At 39.6% G+C, this 23309-nt stretch overlaps 1 protein-coding gene across 6 annotated transcripts in view; it reads left to right on the top strand.

The window, feature by feature from the left end:
* The window catches only part of ANKRD11 (ankyrin repeat domain containing 11), a 211237-nt gene that overhangs the window by 152509 nt on the left and 35419 nt on the right, over positions 1-23309 (top strand). For all 6 annotated transcript variants that reach the window (XM_072117443.1, XM_072117439.1, XM_072117442.1 and 3 more), the window contains one exon: positions 20126-20296. In XM_072117443.1, coding sequence (XP_071973544.1) covers positions 20126-20296 — 171 coding nt within the window. The remainder of the gene's footprint in view (positions 1-20125; positions 20297-23309) is intronic.

Below are 23309 nucleotides of genomic sequence, written 5' to 3' on the forward strand. Positions count from 1 at the left end.
GCAGAGTATTGATCACATTCCCAGTCAGCTGGAAGTGTTAAACTAGCTGTTGTATCACTAAAAGCAGGGTGCTTTGACCTAATGGTGGATGGCTAAAGTGGACCAGTTACAGCTTTTAATGCTGTTCTGATTTTTGCTTTTGGGGTAGGTCTGTGGGAGGAGGGGGTTTCTTAAAGAAACAAACTAGTTATCTCTAATATGTGTATTGTTAAGATAAAGGAACTGCTGTATGTGTGTTCCCTTGATTGCATCGAGTACTATGTCATAGAGAAACCTCTTGTAGATGTAATACTGTATGGCCAGGCAGTAAATGTAAGACTGTTCAAGACTGAAACATGCACTTTGTAGTGGTCACTTGCATGGACACTGCTCCAGGGATGGGTGTCCAAGCATGTTGCGGTTGTTGTGCGGCAATGCAGGGCTCCTTGTAAAATGTAAAACTGATGCTTGGACTCCCAAAAGTGAAAAACTGAGCTTATTGTTGGTATATTTATTATGCCTGAGTATGTTATGAGTTGGCCTCATGCCTGCTCAGGCTTGTGCATTAGAGCTAACTGTTTAGCTGAAGCTTGCTTAGTGATAATATTGTGACTTGGTCTTACTACTAGACATCCCTGCTCTTCTAAAAACCAAAAATACAAGCATGATTGAAGGGTAGCCATACGTTTCATTCACCAGAGTCTCTATGGCATGTCCAGAGAAATGCAATATAGTAGAACACAGCCTTGGGCCTCATTCACATGACCGTCTGTGGGAATGTATATGCGTCCCCATAGATGGTAATGGCGGCCCTGCGGCGGTACGATGCGCACACATGGCACCGTTCTGCACCATACATCAGGAAAAGATAGAGCATGCTCTATCTTTCCCTGTGTGTGCGGCCCATGCCCCGCTGTTTCCTATGGAGCCAGCGCCCGCCGGGCGTACCGCTGTGTGAATGTACCCTTATAACACTTAATGGAAGAAACGTTGTAGGCAGACAACTACTTTAATTCAGAGCTTTATTTCTTATGGTGGGATCTATTTAAACCTTTTAGTTATCACTTGCATGTTTAGCAAATTTCTGATTTTCTTTTACAGTTGCCCCTTACTGGTCCCCTTCCCCTTCTTGTATTCTGTCCATTTTGAATACAAGCTCAATTGAGAAGAATCTAGTAGTGTAATTGCAACTTGATTGACCCTCATATTTACCATCGGAAGTGAACTGGTGAATTATACATTGTGAATCATCCTAATCTTCTGATTTTGTCCATTTGTTGTGTATGAGCGCCCTTAGTGTAGTGTTTTATTGTCCCCTCCCTTTGGGGGTTTCAGTTTTATTTATTTTGGTTATAAAAAAAGAAATGTAGCTGATCAGACTACATAAAAAAAATCTTTCTTTACAAAGAACGGGGCATGCAGGGTATTGGATGAAGGTGTATTCTTATGTTCATATTGCATCATATAAGGCTTGTTCACCACTGCTGTATCTTGCCTTCCTCCTTTTTTACTTGCCCATTCAGCAATGTGAAGAGGAGTTGTAGAATTTGCTCTGATCCTTACATAAGGCAAAGTGAAGATCTCGTATTAGTGCTCTTCTAATGAAGCCCGAATTAGCATATAAATTAGAAATGCTCAGACATCACTACTGTATAAACCGGGTGCCTAGACTAGTCAGTAAATCCACACAGTAGGTTCTATAAGGCTTGTTTATGATGCATTACAATGCAATGAGGATAGTCATTTTAGTAGATCTGTTTTGCAGCTTAAATGCAGAATTTTTCTGTATGATGGTCATGGTCTTAAAAAATAACTGTTGTATCTGTATCACACTTTGCCCAGCCCAGGTTTTACCTCTTCTGGCTTCATCTGGGGCATTATGCTTTCTTCAGCAAATTACTCTTTTATTTGCAATACTTGCATATTCTATACAATACTTTAGAATCTTATTGGTTTAACAAAAGTCGATCTTTTAAATTGACCAAAAAGGTGTCCCCAATCAAAACATTAAAGCTGTAAACCACATCCAAACGAGATACTGTTTAATATAAACCTTGGGCTCTGTTTTTCATGTCTACATTGACTTGTCAATTTGCTCTGTGTATCAGTTTTAGAATTCAGATGTCATCTGTAATGCATAATGTTAAGTAGAATTTTCCATTCCTTTTCAGTACCAATTCTAATGAATTATACAAAGCTCCATTAAGCAGCACATTGTAGGCACTAGGCACTGGATAACTGAAACTAGCAGCATCTAGCATCTGTGACATATTGATGTTACCACTTGATGAGAATCTGACAACATTCTAACCCTGACTGGCTCTAAATACTTGGAGTTGTAGTTCATTCTTCTTACACACCTTCCACATGATGCCCAATTAAAACCCACAAAATCAGACTGGGCATGATGGAAGTCGTGTTATATATATTAACCCCTTACCGACATTTGACTTAATAGTACGTCACATGTCGGGTCCCGGTGCATGAAGAGGGCTTGCGGGCTGAGCACTCTCCATAGCCGGTAAGGCTTACCGGCAACACCCGGTATTTCCCATCTTTCTGAGGATCGTCGCTCCCAGTGACGTCATCGGAGAGCGGCGATCCGTTGCCATGGTAGCTTCAGGTCTCACGAAGACCCGAAGCTACTTCGGGTTAACCCATTCATTACAATGTGCTATCAGCACATTGTAATGTATGAGTAGTAAAATATGGCAGTATATAATAGGATCGTACAGACACCCTAGGGTTAAAGTACCCTAGGGAGTCTGAAAAATAGTAAAAATTAAAAAAAAAAAAAGTTTTAACCCCTTAACGCCGAAGCCACTTTTCACCTTCCTGACACAGCCCATTTTTTCAAATCTGCCCTCTGACACTATAAATGGTTATAACTTTGGAACGCTTTAACATATCCAAGTGATTTTGAAATTGTTTTCTCGTGACACATTGTACTTCATGTTAGTTCAAAAATTTTGGTGGTATGTTTTGCCTTTATTTATGAGAAAATCAGATATTTGGTGAAAATTTAGCAATTTTTGTCTACTTTATGCCTCCATGGTTTTTTATGCATACTCTTATTTTTGTAGGATGTTCTGGAGCTTTGAACGTCAGGTGCAATTTTTCACATTTTCATAAAAAAAAGCAAAATCCTGCTATTGAGGGACCTGCTCAGGTTTCAAGTCACTTTGAGAGGCCTAAATAAAGTAAAACCCCATAAATGACCCCATTATAGAAACTACACCCCTCAACGTACGTAAAACAACTTTAATGAAGTTTGTTAACCCTTTAATTGGTTCACAGGGGTTAAAACAAAATCGGATGCAATTTCGAAATTACATTTTTTTTGGCTAAATGAATGTGTTTTTCATAAAATGTACAAATTCTCAGTGGATAAAATACCAAAACGCTCCAAAAAATTTGATACCCAATTTCTCCCGTGTATAATAATCCCCCATATTTGGTGGTAACCTGCTGTATGGGCACACGCCAGGGCAAAGAAGGGAAGCTGCGGCATTAAGAGCAGATTATGCATTGTCACTTTTTATTGGCTATACAATCTTTATTTTTTTGGCAATTTGGACATATAAGGGCTTATTTTTTGCGACATGAGATGCACTTTACAAATACTTCATTTAAGTGGGTCTGTAGCTTTTCGATGAGATTTTATTAACTCTTTAATGTAAGGAGGAAAAGAAAATTGTCAATTTGGGGTTTCTTTTTTTTTGTATATTTTGGGGGTCGTACACCATACACTAAAAATACTATAATATTTTCATTCTATAGATCACTACGATTACGGTGATACCTCATTTATATAGTTTTTCAGTTATTTTTTACAATTTTGCTGGAGAAAAACTAATATAGAGGAAATCTTATTTGTTTCTGCATCGCCATCTTTTCGGGAACTTAACCTTAATAATTTTTGGTTGACAGAGCTAGTTTAGGGCTTATTTTTTTACGTGTTGAGTTGTTCTTTCAATTGGTACCATTTTGGGGCACACAACTTTTTTTTTTTTATCACTTTTTAGAACATTTTTGTGAAGGGATTTTATGAAAATTTATATTTTTGGCGAGTTTTTCGGGTTTTGTTTTTACGGCGTTCATCGTACGGGTCCAGTAATGTTTCTGACTTATTGTACAGCTTGTTACGGACGCGCCGATACCAAATATGTGGGGGGTTTTGGTGATTTTCAGGTATTTTTACTTTATTAGATGTGTATAGGGAATGTTTGTGTTTAGGGGACTTTAACTTTATTTAATTATTTTTATTAAAAATTGTGTTTATTTAGTGTTTTTAACTTTTTTTTCTTTACTTTTACAGGTTAGCTTGAACAAGTGATCCACTGATCACTTGTTCAAGCTATTCTTCACCTAATACAGTGTAATACAGATGTATTACACTGTATTATGTGACACACTGAGTGTGACACACTGAGCATCCAGAAGGCACGGACCCGGCACCCGGAAAAAGATCGCGCAGCCCTGGGCACTGGCAGTCCCGGGGCTGCGATCGGAGCAGCGGGACCCCCCACCCCACCCCCGGTAAGCGCGGCGGGGGGTCCGAATCCAGTTAAATGCCCCTAGCACGCCGCGGTCTCCGATCGCGGGTATTAGAGGGTGTCGGCTATAATATATAGCTGACACCCGCAGCATCTGGCCCCGGCTCCATTCAAGAGCCGGGGCCAGAGGTTTGACGTACTATTACTGCATATTGCGGGAACGCACCTCCCGCCATGCAGTAATAGTACGTCAAATGTCGGGAAGGGGTTAAGAAAAATTATAATTAAAAAACCCTAAAAATTCAAATCACCCCCTTTTTCATATAAATGTAAATAAACAATAAAGATCAAAAACACATTAGGTATCCCCGTGTCCGAAAATGCCCGATCTATCAAAATATACGGTTTTTCATTGCGTTTAACCCCGTGATGGAAAATCGCGCCCAAAGTCGAAAATGGCACTTTTGCCATTTAAAAAAAAATTAAAAATTCGATAGTGTTCAAAAGGTTGTACAGTCCTAAAAATTATAACATTGTAAACGTCATCAAAATCCGCAAAAAAGGGCACCACCCGGAGCTCCATACACCAAAGTATGAAAAAGTTATTGGCGCCAGAAGATGGCAAAATCCCCCCAAAATTTTTTGTACAGGAGGTTTTTATTCTTTTAAATGTATGAAAACATTTATAAAACCTATACAAATTTGGTATCCCCCTAATCGTACCAACCCAAAGAATAAAGTAGACATGACGTTTGGGGCGCACAGTGAAATCTGTAAAATCCAAGCCCACAAGAATACGGCACAAATGAGTTTTTTTTTTTACAAATTTCACTGCATTTGGAATTTTTTTTCCCGCTTCCCAATACACGGCATGGAATATTAAATACCACCATTTTGAAGTGCAATGTGTTACGCAGAAAACAAGCCATCACACAGCTCTGTACATGGAAAAATAAAGTTACAAATTTTTGAATGTGGGGAGTAAAAAATAAAAACGCAAAAACAAAGGGCCGTGGTGGGAAGGGGTTAAAACATGTCCACCTACACCATAGAACACCTACATAGGAATCTTAATTTGAACACATGGCTGCATCACTGTGTATGTAGAAAAACAACCTTGAAAACTTCAGACACAATTTAAGAAAATGAAGATCATCCAGTACTCACAGGAGAATTAACACTTCAAAACTTTATTCCAGTAAAAGCTTATTAACCCCTTATCACCGACGCTTGTTTTCCGCTTAGTGCCCAGATTCGATTTTTAGAATCTCATATGCCACTATAATTGGTAACCTATATCAAGGCGATTGAGATTTTTTTTTAATGTTCATTTTTTTCGTGTTCTTCATGTTAGTTGTAAAGTTAAGGTGATAAGTTTGTTTCGTTCTGAAAAAAAATTTATATTTTGGATTCCAATTATTATTACCAATTTAAGTTCAATATGGTTTTAGATTTTTATTGTTCAGATTGATTCAGATGCAGTGATACCAAATGTGTGTGTTATTGTTTTATATACATTTTGTTTTTGTCATTGTGGTGATTGGGGAACTTTTTTAGCTATTATAAAATGATTCTTAGTTTTTTACATTTTTAATTTTTCCACTGTTAGGCATTGTATTGCAGTGTAAGAACAAGCGATATGGTGATGCCTCACGTTGCGTTCTTGGACCGTTTTTAAACACGTTATTGTAAGCTTACCGTGCGTTTGGCTGGTTTAAATCTGTTTAACAGCTGCCTACACTTTTAGAAATGAAGATAAACATGTTCAAAGCAGCCAAAAGCATGGTAAACAGATTGAAAACTCAATGCTTTAATCCTGGATCCTGGAGGGGGGGGGGGGGGGGGGACTTACAGCATGAAAGGAGTTAAACACCCAGGATCTGAGTTTTCTTGATCTCTGGTGTCATAGCTGGATCTGGGCTGTAATGTCACAGCCAGACACCGGCACTTGCAGAACAAGATGTCCCACAATCCTCTACTGACGTAGAAAGGTGGCGTGTCAGAAGTACCCTTTATGGCCGCCGTGAAAACTTGATACGGGGGTCATTAAGGCGGTTAAAAAGCTGTATGCATACAAACTATAATAACTCGGGTAAAACAGACCTACGTGTTTCGCTTTACAGCTTAGTCATGAGTTGGTAAGGCGTTAAAAGAACACAAGTAGACCATAACTTAGTAGTACATCACACATTGGCTGCGGGTGATTGGAGAGGGCTTGTGGGCTAAGCCCTCTTCAAAGCCAGTAAGTGTTTGCTAAATATTGCAGCAAACACTTACAGGTAACACCAGCGATGGTGCTAGCTCTGATCGCAGGTGTTGAGATGTAGATCGTCGGCAGCATTCAAGAAATGCAAATGTGTGGGTTGTACTATAAATTCCTTTTAAAACATGCATTAGGAAACCTTTTATCAGATATAAAAAAAATAGCACTTTAGAAACTGCAGACATATTAAACATTTTCATGAAACGCACCAATGGGATGTTGGCCTTTTTTCTTGGAAAGGAATAGAGACAGTGAGAAGACTTACAAGTGCTGGATATATATATATATATTATATCTCACCAATAGACCACATTGCTGCGACTACCCATCCTTAGACTGTTTTGGATTTTTTTTTTCCCCCTTTGCTATTACCGTATATACTCGAGTATAAGCCGACCCGAAAACAAGCCGAGACCCATAATTTCAACACAAAAAACTGGGAAAACCTATTGACTCGAGTATAAGCCGAGGGTGGGAAATGCATTGGTTACAGCCTCCCAGTATATAGTCTGCCAGCCCCTGTAGCATACAGCCTGCCCAACCCCTGTAGCATACAGCCTGCCCAACCCCTGTAGCATACAGCCTGCCCAGCCCCTGTAGTAGGAAAGAAAAAAAATAACACTGTACTCATCTTTCCACTAATGCACAATTCAACTTTCAAATACCACTAGCTCTGCTACATACTTGCATACCTACTACATAGGCAGTATGCAGAAACTTCCTGCTTGTAATTTGATGACCAGTCACATGCTTGTGACATCACTTGAGGTCCTGGAGGTTTTTTTACATACTGCCAGTAATAATGACTCATTCTCCTGCACTTGAAAGGCTGCTGAGGTTAGTATGCTCCTCTCCTGGTGCCCCTCCCAACAATATCCACCCGCCCTCCTCTCCTCTCCAGCTGAAGATAATGATAACTTTAACATGCTTGGAGTCATAGTCCTCCCACTATACTATCCCCACCCAACCCCTGAACAGGTAAAACCAAGTTTAATTGGACTCCTCTATTCATCGGATCGCAGTCTCATGGCTGGGATTGCAATAAAACTTGCCGTGACCATGAAAAAAATATATTTTCAAAGCTGAGTGAAAATAATAAACTTCTGCTTTCCTTTGTCCTGATCTCCAGTCCAATCAACCCTGGCGTCTGTTGTTCCAAGGATCAGCAGTGACATTTAGCCATCCAGAAAGTATTAGACAGAAACTGGGTTGTGCCTTCGACATATCGATAAGCCTTTGTATAAGACCAAAGGCTGCTTGAATAGAGAGGGCCAAAGAAAGCAAAATGTCTGTTTTTGTTTTTTTTCTTTATCGCTTGAGGCCAATACAGAGAGAGTTTGCATTCTGACAACCCCTTTAATATTCTTTTCAGAATTTTTAATAACTGCCTGGAAATGCTGGGAGGTGCTGTCCAATTTCGTTTCATTTCCTACTGTATATGGTCTTCAGTTGTCCTATTGTCTGGATAAGCAAGGTTTTGGATTAATTAGTGGATGACCACATCACAAGGCATTTGCTGTTAGGATAGAATTAGCTGTGCTGGAATATCTCATATACGTGCTGCTTGACCTTATCTAGTTAATGGACATGTAGCCTTGTGTGTTTGTGGTTGGCATTGCATGAAGTAGTTGTAAGAAAACAGCTTTCCCATGTTTTCTTGTAGTACAGGATTAGAATAGAAACTGGTTTCATTATTAAATGTTGCGTTGCAATGTGTTAAAAGACACTGGGGTAAAGGTAAATGTAAAGTTTTATGCCCTAGTCCACCCGTCACTACAAAACCTTTGGTAGTCCGGCTGTTGTGGACAGCTGGCAGATATGTCAGGGATAAAGTTACTATTGATAGCATCTTGGAAGATGACAGATGGGAAGTGTGTGTACTCAAGTCCAGTAGAATAATTGTGTACACAAAGAGTGCAAATGCTTAAATGCTAAAATAACTTTTAAATCTAGTTTGTTTGTTTTTTTTGTTTTTTCCCCACATAGTCTGATGTGCACAATTCATAGAACACCTTTGATTCCTACTGCTTTTCTTGAAAAAATGTCCTTGCATCAATACTACTTTCTCCCTTAAAGGGAACCTGTCACCAGGGACCTCAGATTGTAAAAGCCCATGACACCTGCAGTGCAAATCTGCCTTTCTGCCTTTTCTAAGCATTTGCATTACAGTATAATTGTGTGTTATAACTTGCCTTGCTCCCTGACAAAATCCTGGGGTAGTCACAAGGGCTGGACTTTGGTTTGGATGCATTTCAAAAAACATGTGGCTTGTCTGTGTTACCCACTCCTCAGAGCTTGGCCCCCACCTTTGTGCTCCTGTACAGCTCCACCTCCTGCTTCTTCTCAGAGGTCGCAGCCTGGTCAGTCTGACATCAGTGGTGGAGGGACAAGCTGTACAGGAGCACAAACATGGAGACAGCCTGCAGCTCAAACAGGTCACATGTTGTTTTTTTGAAATGCATGCAAACCAAAGTCCAGCCACTGTGACTACCCCAGGATTTTGTCAGGATGCAAGAGTAAGTTATAACACACAATTATATTGTAATGCAAATGCTTAGAAAAGGCAGAAAGGCATTTTTGTACTGCAGGAGTCATGGGCTTTTACAATCTGTCTTTAGTGAAATATGTGGTCCCTGGTGACAGGTTCCCTTTAAAGCCTTCTGAGGGTGCTGTCACACAGTGTGTTCTTTGTGCAGTTTTTAACACCCTGAAAATGCATGTGTTTTTGCAGCCAAATGAATGGTAAACGTGCAAAAACGCAGACTTTTTCAATGCGCTTAAAAATGCACAAAGAACACCCTGACAACACCCTTAAAGGGGTATTCCCATCTGGGCAATTCACATTTAATTAAATTCATTTGCCATATGTAAAAAATTTCTTCATTTGGATATTATTAAAAAAAAAAAAGTTCCTGTGTGAGGATAATTTCTCATAAATGTAGTCATGTTGTCCCTTAAAAACGAGATGGCTTCCTTGTATACGACCACCTCACATTTTGGTATCATCGGCCAGATGCGCTATTGAGTCCTGCCTGACCTCATGGATTCAGCAATCATGACCTGCAGTAACTCCTGCTGGACATGTCATATTCAGAAACGATTTGTTTCTTTGTGCAATCACTCCAGCAGAGGAGGTTGTATCCAAGGACACAATCTTGTTTGTAAGGACCATATATCTCAATTATATATAGATTAATGAAACTGAATATGAATGCCCAGACCAGAATACCCCTTTTAAAGCACCTGTTGACTTCCTACCAAGCACTTCTATATGTGGTATTGTGCTTGTGACTTGTGTTGTACCTGGGCCACATTCACTTAAATGAGGCAGAGCTGCACACAAATCATGTGAGGAGTAAACATCACTGACCTGTTTATCAAGCAGCAGATGGGGTGTCTAACGTTAGACTACTGCAGATCCGAGGACAACCCCATTATAAGGTTTTTTTAGGCTGTGGTTACATGTTGCATTTTGTTTGCATTTAACCCATGCATTTTTTAAACAGCTGATGAGATTTGCGAGATTACCTTGTCAATGTTTACAAAACACAAGCTTTAACACAAAGTGATAACAAATGCATGTGTTAACAAAACGTTAACACATGTGTTTTGTAAATGCATTGTTGACAACAATGTAATTGGACAAATCTCCTCTTCAGCTGTTCAAAAACGCATGTGTTAAACGCAGACAAAAGGCAACGTGTGACCACATCCTTTGAGTAAATCCTTTTTGCCCATCAATATGTGATGAAGGTTGTGGCCCCAATCCTCCTAGGATGTGTTCTAATGAGTAACAGCAGTAGGGCTCCGAAGTTGACTTGCCAACTTCAAACTCTACCTTCTAGCAGTTTAAAGATGAGTGCAGTTATTCCTTCCTAGTGCCTTATTCCTCTGATCTGTAGCAGAGGAGCTTGAAAACTAAGCATGTACATAAAGTGCAAATCACATTCTTCTCAACTAAAAGCCTAGAAGAGGATGCACAACCCACGTTGCCACAGCCTGTGAAGGGAGTTGCGGTCTGCACCCTGTTGACGGTCAAGAGACCAGGAAGTGCTTCTAGAACTGTTGGAAGAGTTCCTTAGTTCAAAACGCATTTACATAGTATTCTTGTGGGATTTTATGGATTTGACTGTATGCCCCAAATGACATGTATACTTTATTCTTTGGGTCGGTATGATCACGGGGGATACCAAATTTGTATTTCATAAATTTACAAAAATTAAAAACTCCTGTACAATTTTTTTTTTTAATTTTTTTTTTTTTTAGATTTTGATATCTTCTGGAGCTATTAACTTTTTCATACTTTAGTGTCATTTTTTACGACTTTTCATGACGTTTCCAATGCTATAATTTTTAGGACCTTTTAATCGCTTTTCATAGAATTTTTATTTTTTAAAATGGCCAAAAAGTGCCATTTTTGATTTTGGGCGCTTTTTTTCATTACAGGGTTAAACTCTGTGAAAAAACATCATATTATTTTGATCAGGTTTTTTTTTTTACTTATTATTTTTCTGTCTCCCTAGGGTACTTTAACCCTAGATTGTCTGATCCTATTTTACTACTCATTCATTACAAAGAGTTAAAACAAGAAAGGCTCGGGTCTTCAGAAGACCTGAGGCTGTCATGGCGACGGATTGCCGATCCCCGGCAAGATGGCTAGCACCGACAGTGGGTGTTACCAGAAAGACTTTGCGTCAATAAGACTTGCCTGCTATGGAGAGAGCTCAGCCCGTGAGCCCTCTCCATGCACCCAGCATACTATTACATCACATGTTTGGTTGCACAGTATTTGGTTGCTGGAGTGTTATTTTATGTTACTGAAGCGGCACCTTAACCCCTTACCGACATTTGACCTAATAGTACTGCATCACGGGAGGTGCGTTCCCGCAATTTGCGGTACTATTACGTCAATAGCTGCGAGTATCGGCTATATATTATAGCTAACACCCGGCTCTAACACCCACGATCGGGGATTGTGGGTGTTATCCCCTGACAGGCCACGGTCACGCTGACCACGGCGTGTCGGGCATTTGACAAGAATCGGACAGCGCAGCATGCTCAGTGTGTTACATTACACAGTGTAATACATCTGTATTACACTGTGTAAGGTGAAGAATAACTTGAACAAGCGATCACTGGATCGCTTGTTCAAGCTAACCTGTAAAAGTAATTAATAACAGTTAAAAACATTGAATAAAAACATTTCTTAATAAAAATAATTAATTAAAGTTAAAGTCCTCTAAACACAAACATTCCCTATACACATGTAATAAAGTAAAAAAAACCCACAAAATTGCCAAAAAACACCACACATTTGGTAACAATCCATACAACTCAGAAACATTATTGGGCCCATTCGGTGAACGCCGTAAAATCTCTTGACAAAAATTTTCTAAAAAGTGATCAAAAAAAGTTATGTGCGCCAAAATGGTACTACTTGTAAGGACAACTCAAAAAATAAGCCCTAAACCAGCTCTGTAAACCAAAAAATATTAAAGTTAAGTTTCCGAAAAGATGGCAATGCAAAAACAAATGAGATTTCCTCTATATTAGTTTTTTTCCAGTAAAATTGTAAAAATAAATGAAAAACTATATAAATGAGGTATCACTGTAATCGTAGTGATCTGTAGAATAAAGATTATATAGTATTTTTAGTGTACGGTGTACGACCCCCAAAAAATACAAAAAGAAAGGAAACCAAAATTGACAATTTTCTTTTCCTCCATACATTCAAGAGTTAATAAAATCTCATCAATAAGCTAATGACCCACTAAAATGAAGTATTTGTAAAGTGCATCTCATGTCGCAGAAAATAAGCCCTTATATGTTCAAATTGCCAAAAAAATAAACATTGTATAGCCAATAAAAAGTGACAATGCATAATCTGCTCTGAATGGCGCAGGTTACCACCACATATGGGGTATTGTTATACACGGGAGGGATTGGGTATCAAATTTTGTGGATCGTTTTGGTATTTTATCCTCTGAGAATTTGTACAATTTTTGAAAAACGCATTAATTTAGCCAAAAAAAATTTACTTTCAAAATTGCATCTCATTTTGTTTTAACCCCTGTAAAACAATGGGTTAACAAACTTCATAAAAGTTGTTTTACGTACGTTGAGGGGTATATTTTCTATAATGGGCTAATTTATGGGGTTTTACTTTTATTTAGGTCTCTCAAAGTGAAACCTGAGCATGTCCCTCAATAGCAGGATTTTGCGTTTTTTATGAAAATTTTAAAAATCACACCTAAAGTTCAAAGCCCCATAACATCTTACTAAAATAAGTGTTTGCATAAAAAACCATGTCCACATAAATTAGACATTCGGTTAATGTTAGTTATTACGTTTTTTTGCGGTTATGACTATGTGTGGAAAAAGTAGAACATTTTGAAGTTCAAAAATCGAGAATTTTTCAAAATTTTCACCAAATATATGATTTTCTCAAAAATGCAAAACTTACCACCCAAATTTTTCAACTAACCTGAAGTACAATGTGTCACGAGAAAACAATTTTAAAATCACTTGGATGTTAAAGCGTTCCAAAGTTATAACCACTTATAGTGACACAGGGCAGATTAGAAAAAATGGGCCGTGTCTGGAAGGTGAAAAGTGGCTTCGGCGTTAAGGGGTTAAAGTTGTGCAGTATGAAAATATGTACCTTGGGCCAATAGAGGTTGCTCTTGCCTGACCTAAATCCTTGAATTGGTAATAGAATAGACAGGGTAACGTTGTTATAATTTTCCCAAATTCATATGAAAAAAATATTCTGCCTATATTCCAGTGATCATACTGAAACAATTTATCTGTGTCTATATGTCCAAGTCGGTCCATAGCCCTGAGAAGCAATGTAAATGGGCTACAAGTAATGAGTGCATACTTTCAAAATGCCGTCTCTTTGGTGGTTTTCAATTCATTCCATTTGTATCCTGCCTTCAAGATACTTTTTTGTTTTTGCGTTTCCATACCTCCAGGCACAATTTTCTGTTAGGGTTCACCACTCGGAATAACTGTTTTTATATATTGATAAAGCAGGTCTTTAGGGACCTGGAGATGACCATATAGTAATAAAAATAAATGTTTTTTTTGTTTGTTTGTTTGTTTTTTTTTTTAATACAAGTTCTAGCATGGGGGTGACTTGAATTTTTTTCTTGTAATGATCTTTAGAAATGAAAGTCATGGTGATGGATTGTCACTCCCGGTTGACGTGGCGGGAATGATCACCGCCAAGGTGGCCGCACCCTTATACAGCCAACTGTTACATGCCGCCAACAGCATTGCAACACCCAGTCTGTATGGAAAGGGCTCAGCCCATGAACTACCAACATGAAATGTCCTAGAATTCAATCATTTTTTTGTGAGGGGAAAAAATTATCTGTAGTCATGTGAAAATGAGCAGAGAAGGCTCATCTCGAGCAAAGTATGACTAAAGTCTAGTGGAGGAGTGTTGCTTCAGAATCCCCCTAATTCAGTTCTTTAGGATGTATAAGCGCACTTCTGGTTCAGATAGAGGCAGTTAAAGGGGGATATCTAGTTTTAGCAAATACCGTACTTGTTTTATGTAATGAAAAGTTTTTTCCTCTATCCATTCCGCTTTCTAGATATCTGCCTACTGCTGTTATGTTGGAAGCTTCTTTGTCTTCCATGGTCATGTCACGCTCATCCACTCCTCATTATAATACACATCTGCAACATCCCCCACCGGGGCCTAGCCTTTTCTTGGGGCCTGGAGACAGCCTGGGCCCGCAGTACCTGAGTGGCTGGCGGTTGCGGCCTAAGCACGCTTGTGTCACGGTGCTTGGTATGGGGGAACCGGAGGGCTGTCCTACAGCCTGGCAGGTCTCCAGCAGGGTGGTGTTGGCAAGAAATGATGAGGGAGAGGCTGCTATAGCGGATCTCCCTGGGGCAACCCTTTGGTGTCTAGAGTATGAGTCTCTGTGTGGTGGACAGGGTGCCCGTGATGGTGACAGCCGGAGTAGCAGGGACCAGACAGAGGCAGAGGTTGAACAAAAACAACTTACAGTTCTTTATTGGAACCGACAGGAACCGCAGCAACGTGCCTTTAACAGAGTAGTGGAGTACTGAGATGCAAGTTGGAGAGAGCCACAGGAGGGATTCTCAGCCTGGATGTAGAGGGCAGGCTGGGAGGCAGCTGTGTCCTAATAGGATGCTTCAGCTTTATCCTGGATTGCTTCAGGTATCACCCTTAAAGGTAGGATGATACCCCTTTTCTCACTAACTAGCTATTAGCTTCACTCTTCAGGCAGGGGCTAGGCTCACCTGCTCTTGGTCTGGTGTGCTGACTGCACAGACTCCTCTGAGTCTCTAATCTGAGAGAGTGAACTCTCTCCTCACACTGCACTCTCTTCTGAGAGAGAACTAACCTCTTCTGGAAGTTTCCAGGGATCTTGTTACTCCCCTGGTCAGGTGGTGGCTGCTCCTCCAATCACATCTCAGCTTACAAAGGACAGGATGTAACACAGATCATTGGACAATAGCATCTTGCATCATACAAAATACTTAACTCCTGCCTTGCCAGGCAGGATTCACCACTGCAATACCCCTATGTCCTATCAGGACCATGTAGTGTAATGTGGTTATCATGCAGGTGGGACGTATTCGCAAACACTCCCTCGCCATTGCATCGGCGAGGGTGTTGCACATCTCTAATTAATCTGATGCTGATGAGATGTGCACCTGTGTGACATCACATGACCATGGACCATTTTTATCCATAGAAAATAAACAATGAAGGATCTATTGGAATCACAGTAGACAGAGATCAAGAAAACTACAAGGTATTGATAAATATATATTTTTATACTATATAATTTTTTTTTTCTAAAACTAGACAACCCGTTTTAAAATCCCACCTCCCCCTCCTTTAATGTGTTCTAGCTCATGGAAGAAGCCTGGTGTGATCTAAAAGATGAGATTCTTGTGTTTTTAACCCCTTAAGGACGCAGCCATTTTGTAGCTTAAGGCTCAGTCCCATTTTCTGGATTCTGACTTGCGTCGTTTTATATGGTTATAACTTTTGAACACTGTTACTTATCTAAACGATTCTGAGATTTTTTTTTTTCCTTCCCCCACATGTTGTGCTTCATTTTAGTGGTAAATGTCGGCTGATAAGTTTTGCGTTTATTTACATAAAAAAGAAAATGATGAATTAAAAAAAAAAATTGCCTTTTTTTCGAAATTCATAATCATCGCGTTTTCAGGCAGATCGATTTACCACCTAAATAAATTGCTGAATAACATTTCCCATATGTCTACTTTACATTTTCATAATTTTTGAAATGTCTGGATAATTTATTTTGATGTCACGCGGCTTACAAATCGAATATCGATTTTCCGTATTTTCAGAATTGACTATTTTGGGGATAAATACAGTTTTGAAGGAAATTTTACATATTTAACATCAAAAACCTCCTATATAATCAACACATTTACAAATCTGCACCCCTCAAACTATCAGAAACAGCTTTTAGGAAGATTGTTAACCCCTTGAGATCTTCATAGTAATTGAATCAAAATGGCGATGAAATTTAGAATGGTCAAATTGTGTCGGTTATACATTCATTTAGCCCTAAAATTTACACATTTCCAAAAAGTAAGAGAGAACCCACCATACAATTTGTTCTGCAATTTCTCCCGAGTACAGAGACCCCCACATGTGGCCGTTACTTGTTTTATGAGCGCACAGCGAGGCGCAGAAGGGAAGAAGCGCCCTGCAGCTGCTAGGATTTAAGTTTTCTCGTTGCCTCCTTCTATAGGCTATAAAATTTTTGCTTTTCCGTTATTTGGGCCATGTGATGGCAATTTTTTGCGGGATGAGATGCTTTTTCAAGTGTTGCCATTTTGGGGTTGATATCACCTATTGTTGAAAATTTAGAAGCTCGTTTTTGAGGGCAGGAGTAGAAAAGCATCAATTCTGTACTGGATTTTTTACTTTATTTTTTTTTTCGTGCTCACAGTTTAGCCTAATAATCGTGTTATCTTTATTCTATGGGCCAGTACGATTATGGGGATACCAGACTTGAATATATTTTCTTACATTTTACTAAATTTGTCAAATAAAACCGTAATGTGGAGAATAATCTATCATTTTTGTATCACCGTCTTCCAAGTGCCATAACATTTTTTTACTTTTTTGGCTACGGAGCTGGTTAATGGCTTGTTTTTTGCGGGACATGTTGTACTTTGCACCAGTATCATTCTGGAGTACATACGGTTTTTTTTATCACTTTTTATTGCATTTTTTGTAAGATTGAATAGGTAAAAATGAAAAATTTTGGTGGGTTTTCAACAGTTTTTTTTTTTTTTTTAAGGTGTTCATCGTACGGGTTCAATAATGATTTTGCTATTATTCTACAGGTTGTTATGGACGCGGTGATACTATATATGTGGGGTTTTTGTTATGATTTAGACTTTCTTTTGGGTTATATGTCTATATGTTATTGGGCTTATGGGCATTTTTATGGCTTTATTACTTTATTTTTTTATAGAATAACAATTTTTTACTTTTTCACTTTTTCCACCATGGGAAATGAGCAAGCAATCATCTGATTGTTCATGACAATACGCTGCAATACTCATGTATTGCAGGGTATTAGCAGTGTCAACCTATGCGATGCGCATGCATAGGCTGGCACTGTGCCAGTAAGATGACATCATAGACTCCATCTTACTGGCAGTTCTTGCAGGTAACTCTGGGATCCAGATCGGACCCCAGAGTTGCCATAGCAGCGATCGGTGCCCCCCGAAAACTGTTCAGGGGAGGCCGATGGTGGGGGGAAGACCCCCGGAGGCATTTTAGATGCCGTGGACACGCTGACTGCGGCATTTCAACGGGTTACACACCCGCGATCGAAGCCCCCTCCGATCGCGAGCGTTTACACTGGGGTGCCGGCCATATGTTACAGCCAGTACCCCGTGTCTGCCGATGCCGGTTCGACTCCGTTCCGGAGTCGAGCCGGCATCTCAGCGGCGGAAATAACTAACTGAAAGACTATTTCTTGCTACTATAAAACTGAAGATGTCGGTGTCTGAAGTGATGACCAAACTGCAATCTTTAGACTTCACTCATCTCCTTATTTTCATATGACTGTAGATGAATTTTACTTTTAAAGGTCTCTGCTACTACTGCTCATTTTTATTGAAGGGAATAGGACAAAGGCTACAGTACCAAACTCCACCTGCGTACAATTGTGGAGCTATATGTTTCAGTGGAGAATCATGTTTTTGTTATCCTGTGCTACATATACCACAACATTCCTACACCTGACCTACGATGGGAATCAAAGGGATGTTTTTAAATGTTGATCACCTGTGCCTGAGTGAAATCTGATACTATGAGCGTTTCACTGCTTCAGCTTGTTCTTGGGTGATTGCACTACCTTCTATTAATAAAATCCTGCATCTCTTGTTCCTGAATGTGTCTGATGGCGGTTGTGTGACACAAGTAAACAAACATGGAAGGCGGCTCTGCTCCTGTACAGTGACCCATAACACACATTATGTAAAGTATTGTCAGGGAATACACAGAATACAACCTAGTGGCATTATAAAAGCTCTGCTCCAGGCCTCTGCATGAGAACAGCTTAGTAAAAAGCCAGCTGTATTCCAGGAGGTGTCTACTCACTGTATGCTAATGTATGAGCTCTGGAGACATGCCAGATCAATAGGTGAATGTGAGGCAGGATTCTTCCTAGATGTCATGGAATTCATCACAGAAGCAACTGCTCAGAGGGTAGATGGCAAAAAAGGCTCAACAAATGGCCGTGAAGGTCTCTTTAAAGATTCTGACAGAATATTAGTTGCAGGAAGCCAGTAAGTAATATACTTGTGTGCTACGAATGGGAGCTGCTTTTATAGAAGGAGATGGCTGGTTGTTTTTCGTTTCTGTAATATGGAGTAAAAGGGGTGGGGGGGCTGTCAATGAGCTGTACAGGGACTTCTGCACCTATAACAGTGAGTGGTGGCCTTAGGCCGGCGGTACATGTAGCGTTTTGAACCCTTTTTGGGACCGTTTTCAAGCAGTCTGTTAAACGCATGTGTTTTTAAAACGCATTCGTTTTTGACCCGTTTTAATTAAGATTGTTAAAAACCAAATACATATGCGGTTTTTGACTGGTTTTAATGGACTGCTTAAAACACCCCCACCCCCTTGAATTTTAAACTCCCTTGAAAGAGCAATCTGTTTGTTTTTGCTTTTGGGCATGTTTTCCACTAAATCCAAACCTTTTTTATATTAGTGCCTCTTCAGTGATGTCCAACAGCTACACAAAGTAACATTAACATTTAAGAAGGGTGGATTTCGTGTTTTTTTTTTTTTCTTGGCATGATGTAGTGCCCATATTTATTGGTAATGTTCCCCTGGATGACTTGGTTGCAGATATCATTGATATATGTTTACGTTTCTGTGTATCTGGACAATGTTTGAGTTGCTGAAGAGTTAAAGTATCTTCTTCTCAGGGTTCTCCTGTTCAGTGTATTCTAATTTGTGAGTCACCACTCATCAGAAGTGACATGAAACCTCTTTAAAGCTGCTGCAAGATACAGGACCTGTTTTAATTATTAAAGGCTTGTTTTCTTGTAGACAGTTTTTTTTCCCTTGTCTATAAAGGTGTATTCAATATTGCACTTCTCACAATTTGTACCAGAATATGCATGAAAATTTTGGAAAGAAGAATAATTTGACTTCTAGGCGCTTCGGCCTACTCACAGATACTATAGCAGAGTACAACCGGTGCAAATGAAAACCCATATGGGTGGTGGCACATGTGGCGTTTTGAACCCGTTTTTATGCACTTTGTTAAAAAAACGCATCAGTTTTTGACCGGATTTCCTAATTATCTTAATAAGCTAATTGTAAAACAGTCAAAAACTTTTTTTTTTTTTTTTTTTTCTTTTTAAATGGACTGTTTAAAAAAAAAAAAGGCCCAAATACTGATTCAAAATGCCACGTGTGCCATCACTCTAAAGTGTGATGCAGTTTTAGGTTTGCATGCAATACATTTTGTTAGTCACCAGTAAAAGCATAAGTGATTCAAATTTTTTTATTATTTTTAAGTTGTGTGCGTACTATCTTGGCCTGCTCCAGAGCCACATTCATAATTCTGTTTACTGCTGGATGCACATGACAGCCATCTAACACGTGTGCTGCATTGAGATTTTCTGCTGCTCTTCACTACATTTATATATAGTTAGTGCTCAGAAGTCTAGGAACAAGTAATTAGTGTGAGCCCAAACTTGTCAAATCGATTCTCATTTTAACCAGGAAAAGTAAATGCATTTTTGGAGGTCATCTTTACAATTATTAATGGCACTGCGTTTCAAGCAGTTATTTCAATGTTATTTTAAGGCTTTTTGTTCCTCCATACAGAAAAGCAAGGTCCGGAAAAGAAAAGAATCAAGAAAGAGCCTGCTAACCGGAAGTCTAGTTTACCATTTGGAATTGGGATATCTGGAATTCGAGCTGGATACCCGTTATCTGAGCGACAGCAGGTTGCTTTGCTTATGCAGATGACAGCAGAGGAGTCTGCCAATAGCCCAGGTAATGACATTCTTCCTACTGTAATCTTTACACTACATATGTAAGACATGTGTATGATTGAAGTTGGTGGACCATGGCTTGTTGTGTGGGCTACCTTCGCATTCAGTAGTTCTTAACACCAGAGTGGTGTTAGAGCAAGTGGCTTAAATATGGGTAAAAGTAGATGAATGAAAATAATTCCTTGCATCTTCCCCATTGGCCTCAGCAGGGTATGTAAAAGAATTTGTTAAATGAGGAGCTAAAGGCTCTTGTTTTCTATAGCAGTGTTCCCCAACATTTTTGTATTCGGGGACAGGCTTCCCTTAAAAGGGACCCGGCCAGGTTAGCCTCTTACCATGGTCCCTGAAAGTCGGTCCAATAGTCCATATGTAACCCCAATACTATAATGTCCCATTTCCTGCAGCCCCCCTCTATAGTGCCCTTTTTTTTTTTTTTTTTTTGCAGTCCCCTTTTAAAGTCTTAAACAGCTACAGAAAAGAGGACGTTATAATATCCCTTTTTCTATAGCAACCCCCACACACCTATAATGTCCCCTTGTCTTTGGGCTTTTTACTGTGAGGGGAAAAAAAATACATTCCACATATATGCAAGTATAAGCCGACCCTAGCCTAAACCAAGGTACCTAATTTTACCCCAAAAAACCCTTGTGAAAGTTGGCCTCGAGTATAAGCCTTTGGTGGGAAATACAGCTGCCACTCTTTTATAAAATGTCCAGCAGTCTCTGTTCATCAATGAAATGTCCGCAGCGGCCTCCCCCCTTGTCTCCTGTTGTGTCTACTCCCCAATAAAATGTCTGTCTGTGCTCCCCCCACCCCTTATAAAATGAAGACTGCTGATCTATGGGACATGCACTTAGAGCTTAAATTTCATTTGCTCTCCACCAAACATTGTTATACGCCGATCTTAAGCGTATATGGTTTCCTGATCTCTACAATAAAGTGTCTTTAATCGTTGTAATGTAGCGAGAGTGCTCTCTTGTGGCTGTTAGAAAAACGCACAAAAAATGTTGCACATCCCTTCTTTTTGGACTGACTTGGGCTTGCAATGATAGAGCAATCCTACCATTTCTGCTTTTTTAAAATAAAAAAAAACACGAGCCAAAGCTTTTGAGGAGTTCATGACTGAAAAACTTGGGTTGCTTTCCAGGTATTAACTGGTTTGCGACCGCCTGCCGTGTATTCATGGCGGCGGTCAGGTCACGCTGCATGGGGAGGGCTCATGGGCCGAGCCCTCTCCATAGCCGGTAAGTCTTTGCTGCATATTGCTAGCACCGATCGCGGGTGTTATCACAGCGATGGCTGCCGGCATCTTGCCTGGGATCGCTGCTCCCCGTGACGTCATCGGGGAGCGGCGATCCGTCTTCATGGTAGCCTCGGGTCTTCTGAAGACCCGAGGCTATTTTGTTTTAACCCCTTAATTACAATGTGCTGATAGCTGAGGAAAATCCCCATATACTGACATACTGTAGTATGGCAGTATATGATAGGATCGATCAGACAACCTAGGGTTAAAGTACCCTAGGGAGTCTGAAAAATAGTAAAAATAAAAATAAAAAAAGTTATAATAAAAAAACCCTAAAAATTCAAATCACCCGCCTTTCCCTAGAACTGACATAAATATAAATAAACAGTAAAAATCATAAACACATTAGGTATCGACGCGTCCGAAAATGCCCGATCTATCAAAATATATTAACGGTTTTTCAAAGCATTTAACCCCGTAACGGAAACTAGCGCCCAAAGTCGAAAATGGCACTTTTTTGCCATTTTGAAAAATATAAAAAAATCTATAAAAAGTGATCAAAAGGTCGTACAGTCCTAAAAATGATATCATTGAATATATTATCAAATTTTGCAAAAAATGGCAGCACCCACAGCTCCGTACACCAAAGTATAAAAAAGTTATTAGCGCCAGAAGTTGGCAAAATCAAAAAAATTTTTGTACAGGTTTTAATTTTTGTAAATGTATGAAAACATTATAAAACCTATACAAATTTGTTATCCCCGTAATCATACCAACCCAAAGAATAAAGTAGACATGTCATTTGGGGCGCACAGTGAAAAACGTAATATCCAAGCCCACAAGAAAATGGCGCAAATGCGGTTTTTCACCATTTTCACTGCATTTGGAATTTTTTTCCCGCTTCAGAGTTCATGGCATGGAATATTTAATACCATTCCTATGAAGTGCAATTTGCAAAATTTAAAAACAATATCTGACCCACTGAATGTTTTCCCATAGTTGAACCCCATACTATCATTCTTCGGGTATATATTTGTGTATTTTCATGTCAGGAGTTTGGTTCTAAAAAAGGGGTTATCTGGGTTTTAAAAACTAGTGAGGGCAAGGCTGGGGAGGGCTATTTAAAAATAATAAACATCCACTTACCTGCATTCCCTTCGATCCGTGCCCCTGTTTGTTTACAGGGGCACGGAAGCCACGCACAACTTCCGGTCCGCGATGTGGCCGGGTCCTCCCATCCGTCCCTATCTCTCAGCGTGGCGGGGGACATCGGCAGCGCCAGACGAGGTGGGTACATGTTTATTATGTTTAAATAGCCTGCCCCAGCACTGCCCTCAGTAATTTTTAAAACCTGGATAACCCTTTTAAGCGGTTTTCAGATTTCTGGTCTTCTGTACTGGAAGAGTGACAACAAAAAAAGCATTGGTGTTATACAGTCCTATGTCACCGGTGATGGCTGACTGTCCACATTGGTTTAGAAAATACATCTGTACAGCTGTGTGAATATAATACAATACGGTTACTGCTACATTACTGCAAGAGTGGTAATACCATAATCCTGATGTGAATTTCAATGTTTTCTTTGTTTACCTCTAAAACTCGCACTACACCTTTTCTCTACATATTGAAAGTGTCAACTGGTGATCAGCACTGAAGGGAAGGTTGTACTGTGAGCAGTTGATCTGAAGCTCTTTGTCACAGTTGTCACTTTCTTCCTGTCACTGCAGTATGGAAATCGTTTTATATATACAATCATTTATTTTTAAAAGGC

The sequence above is a fragment of the Engystomops pustulosus genome, chromosome 7 (assembly GCF_040894005.1).
Source record: "Engystomops pustulosus chromosome 7, aEngPut4.maternal, whole genome shotgun sequence".
Lineage (NCBI taxonomy): Eukaryota > Metazoa > Chordata > Amphibia > Anura > Leptodactylidae > Engystomops > Engystomops pustulosus.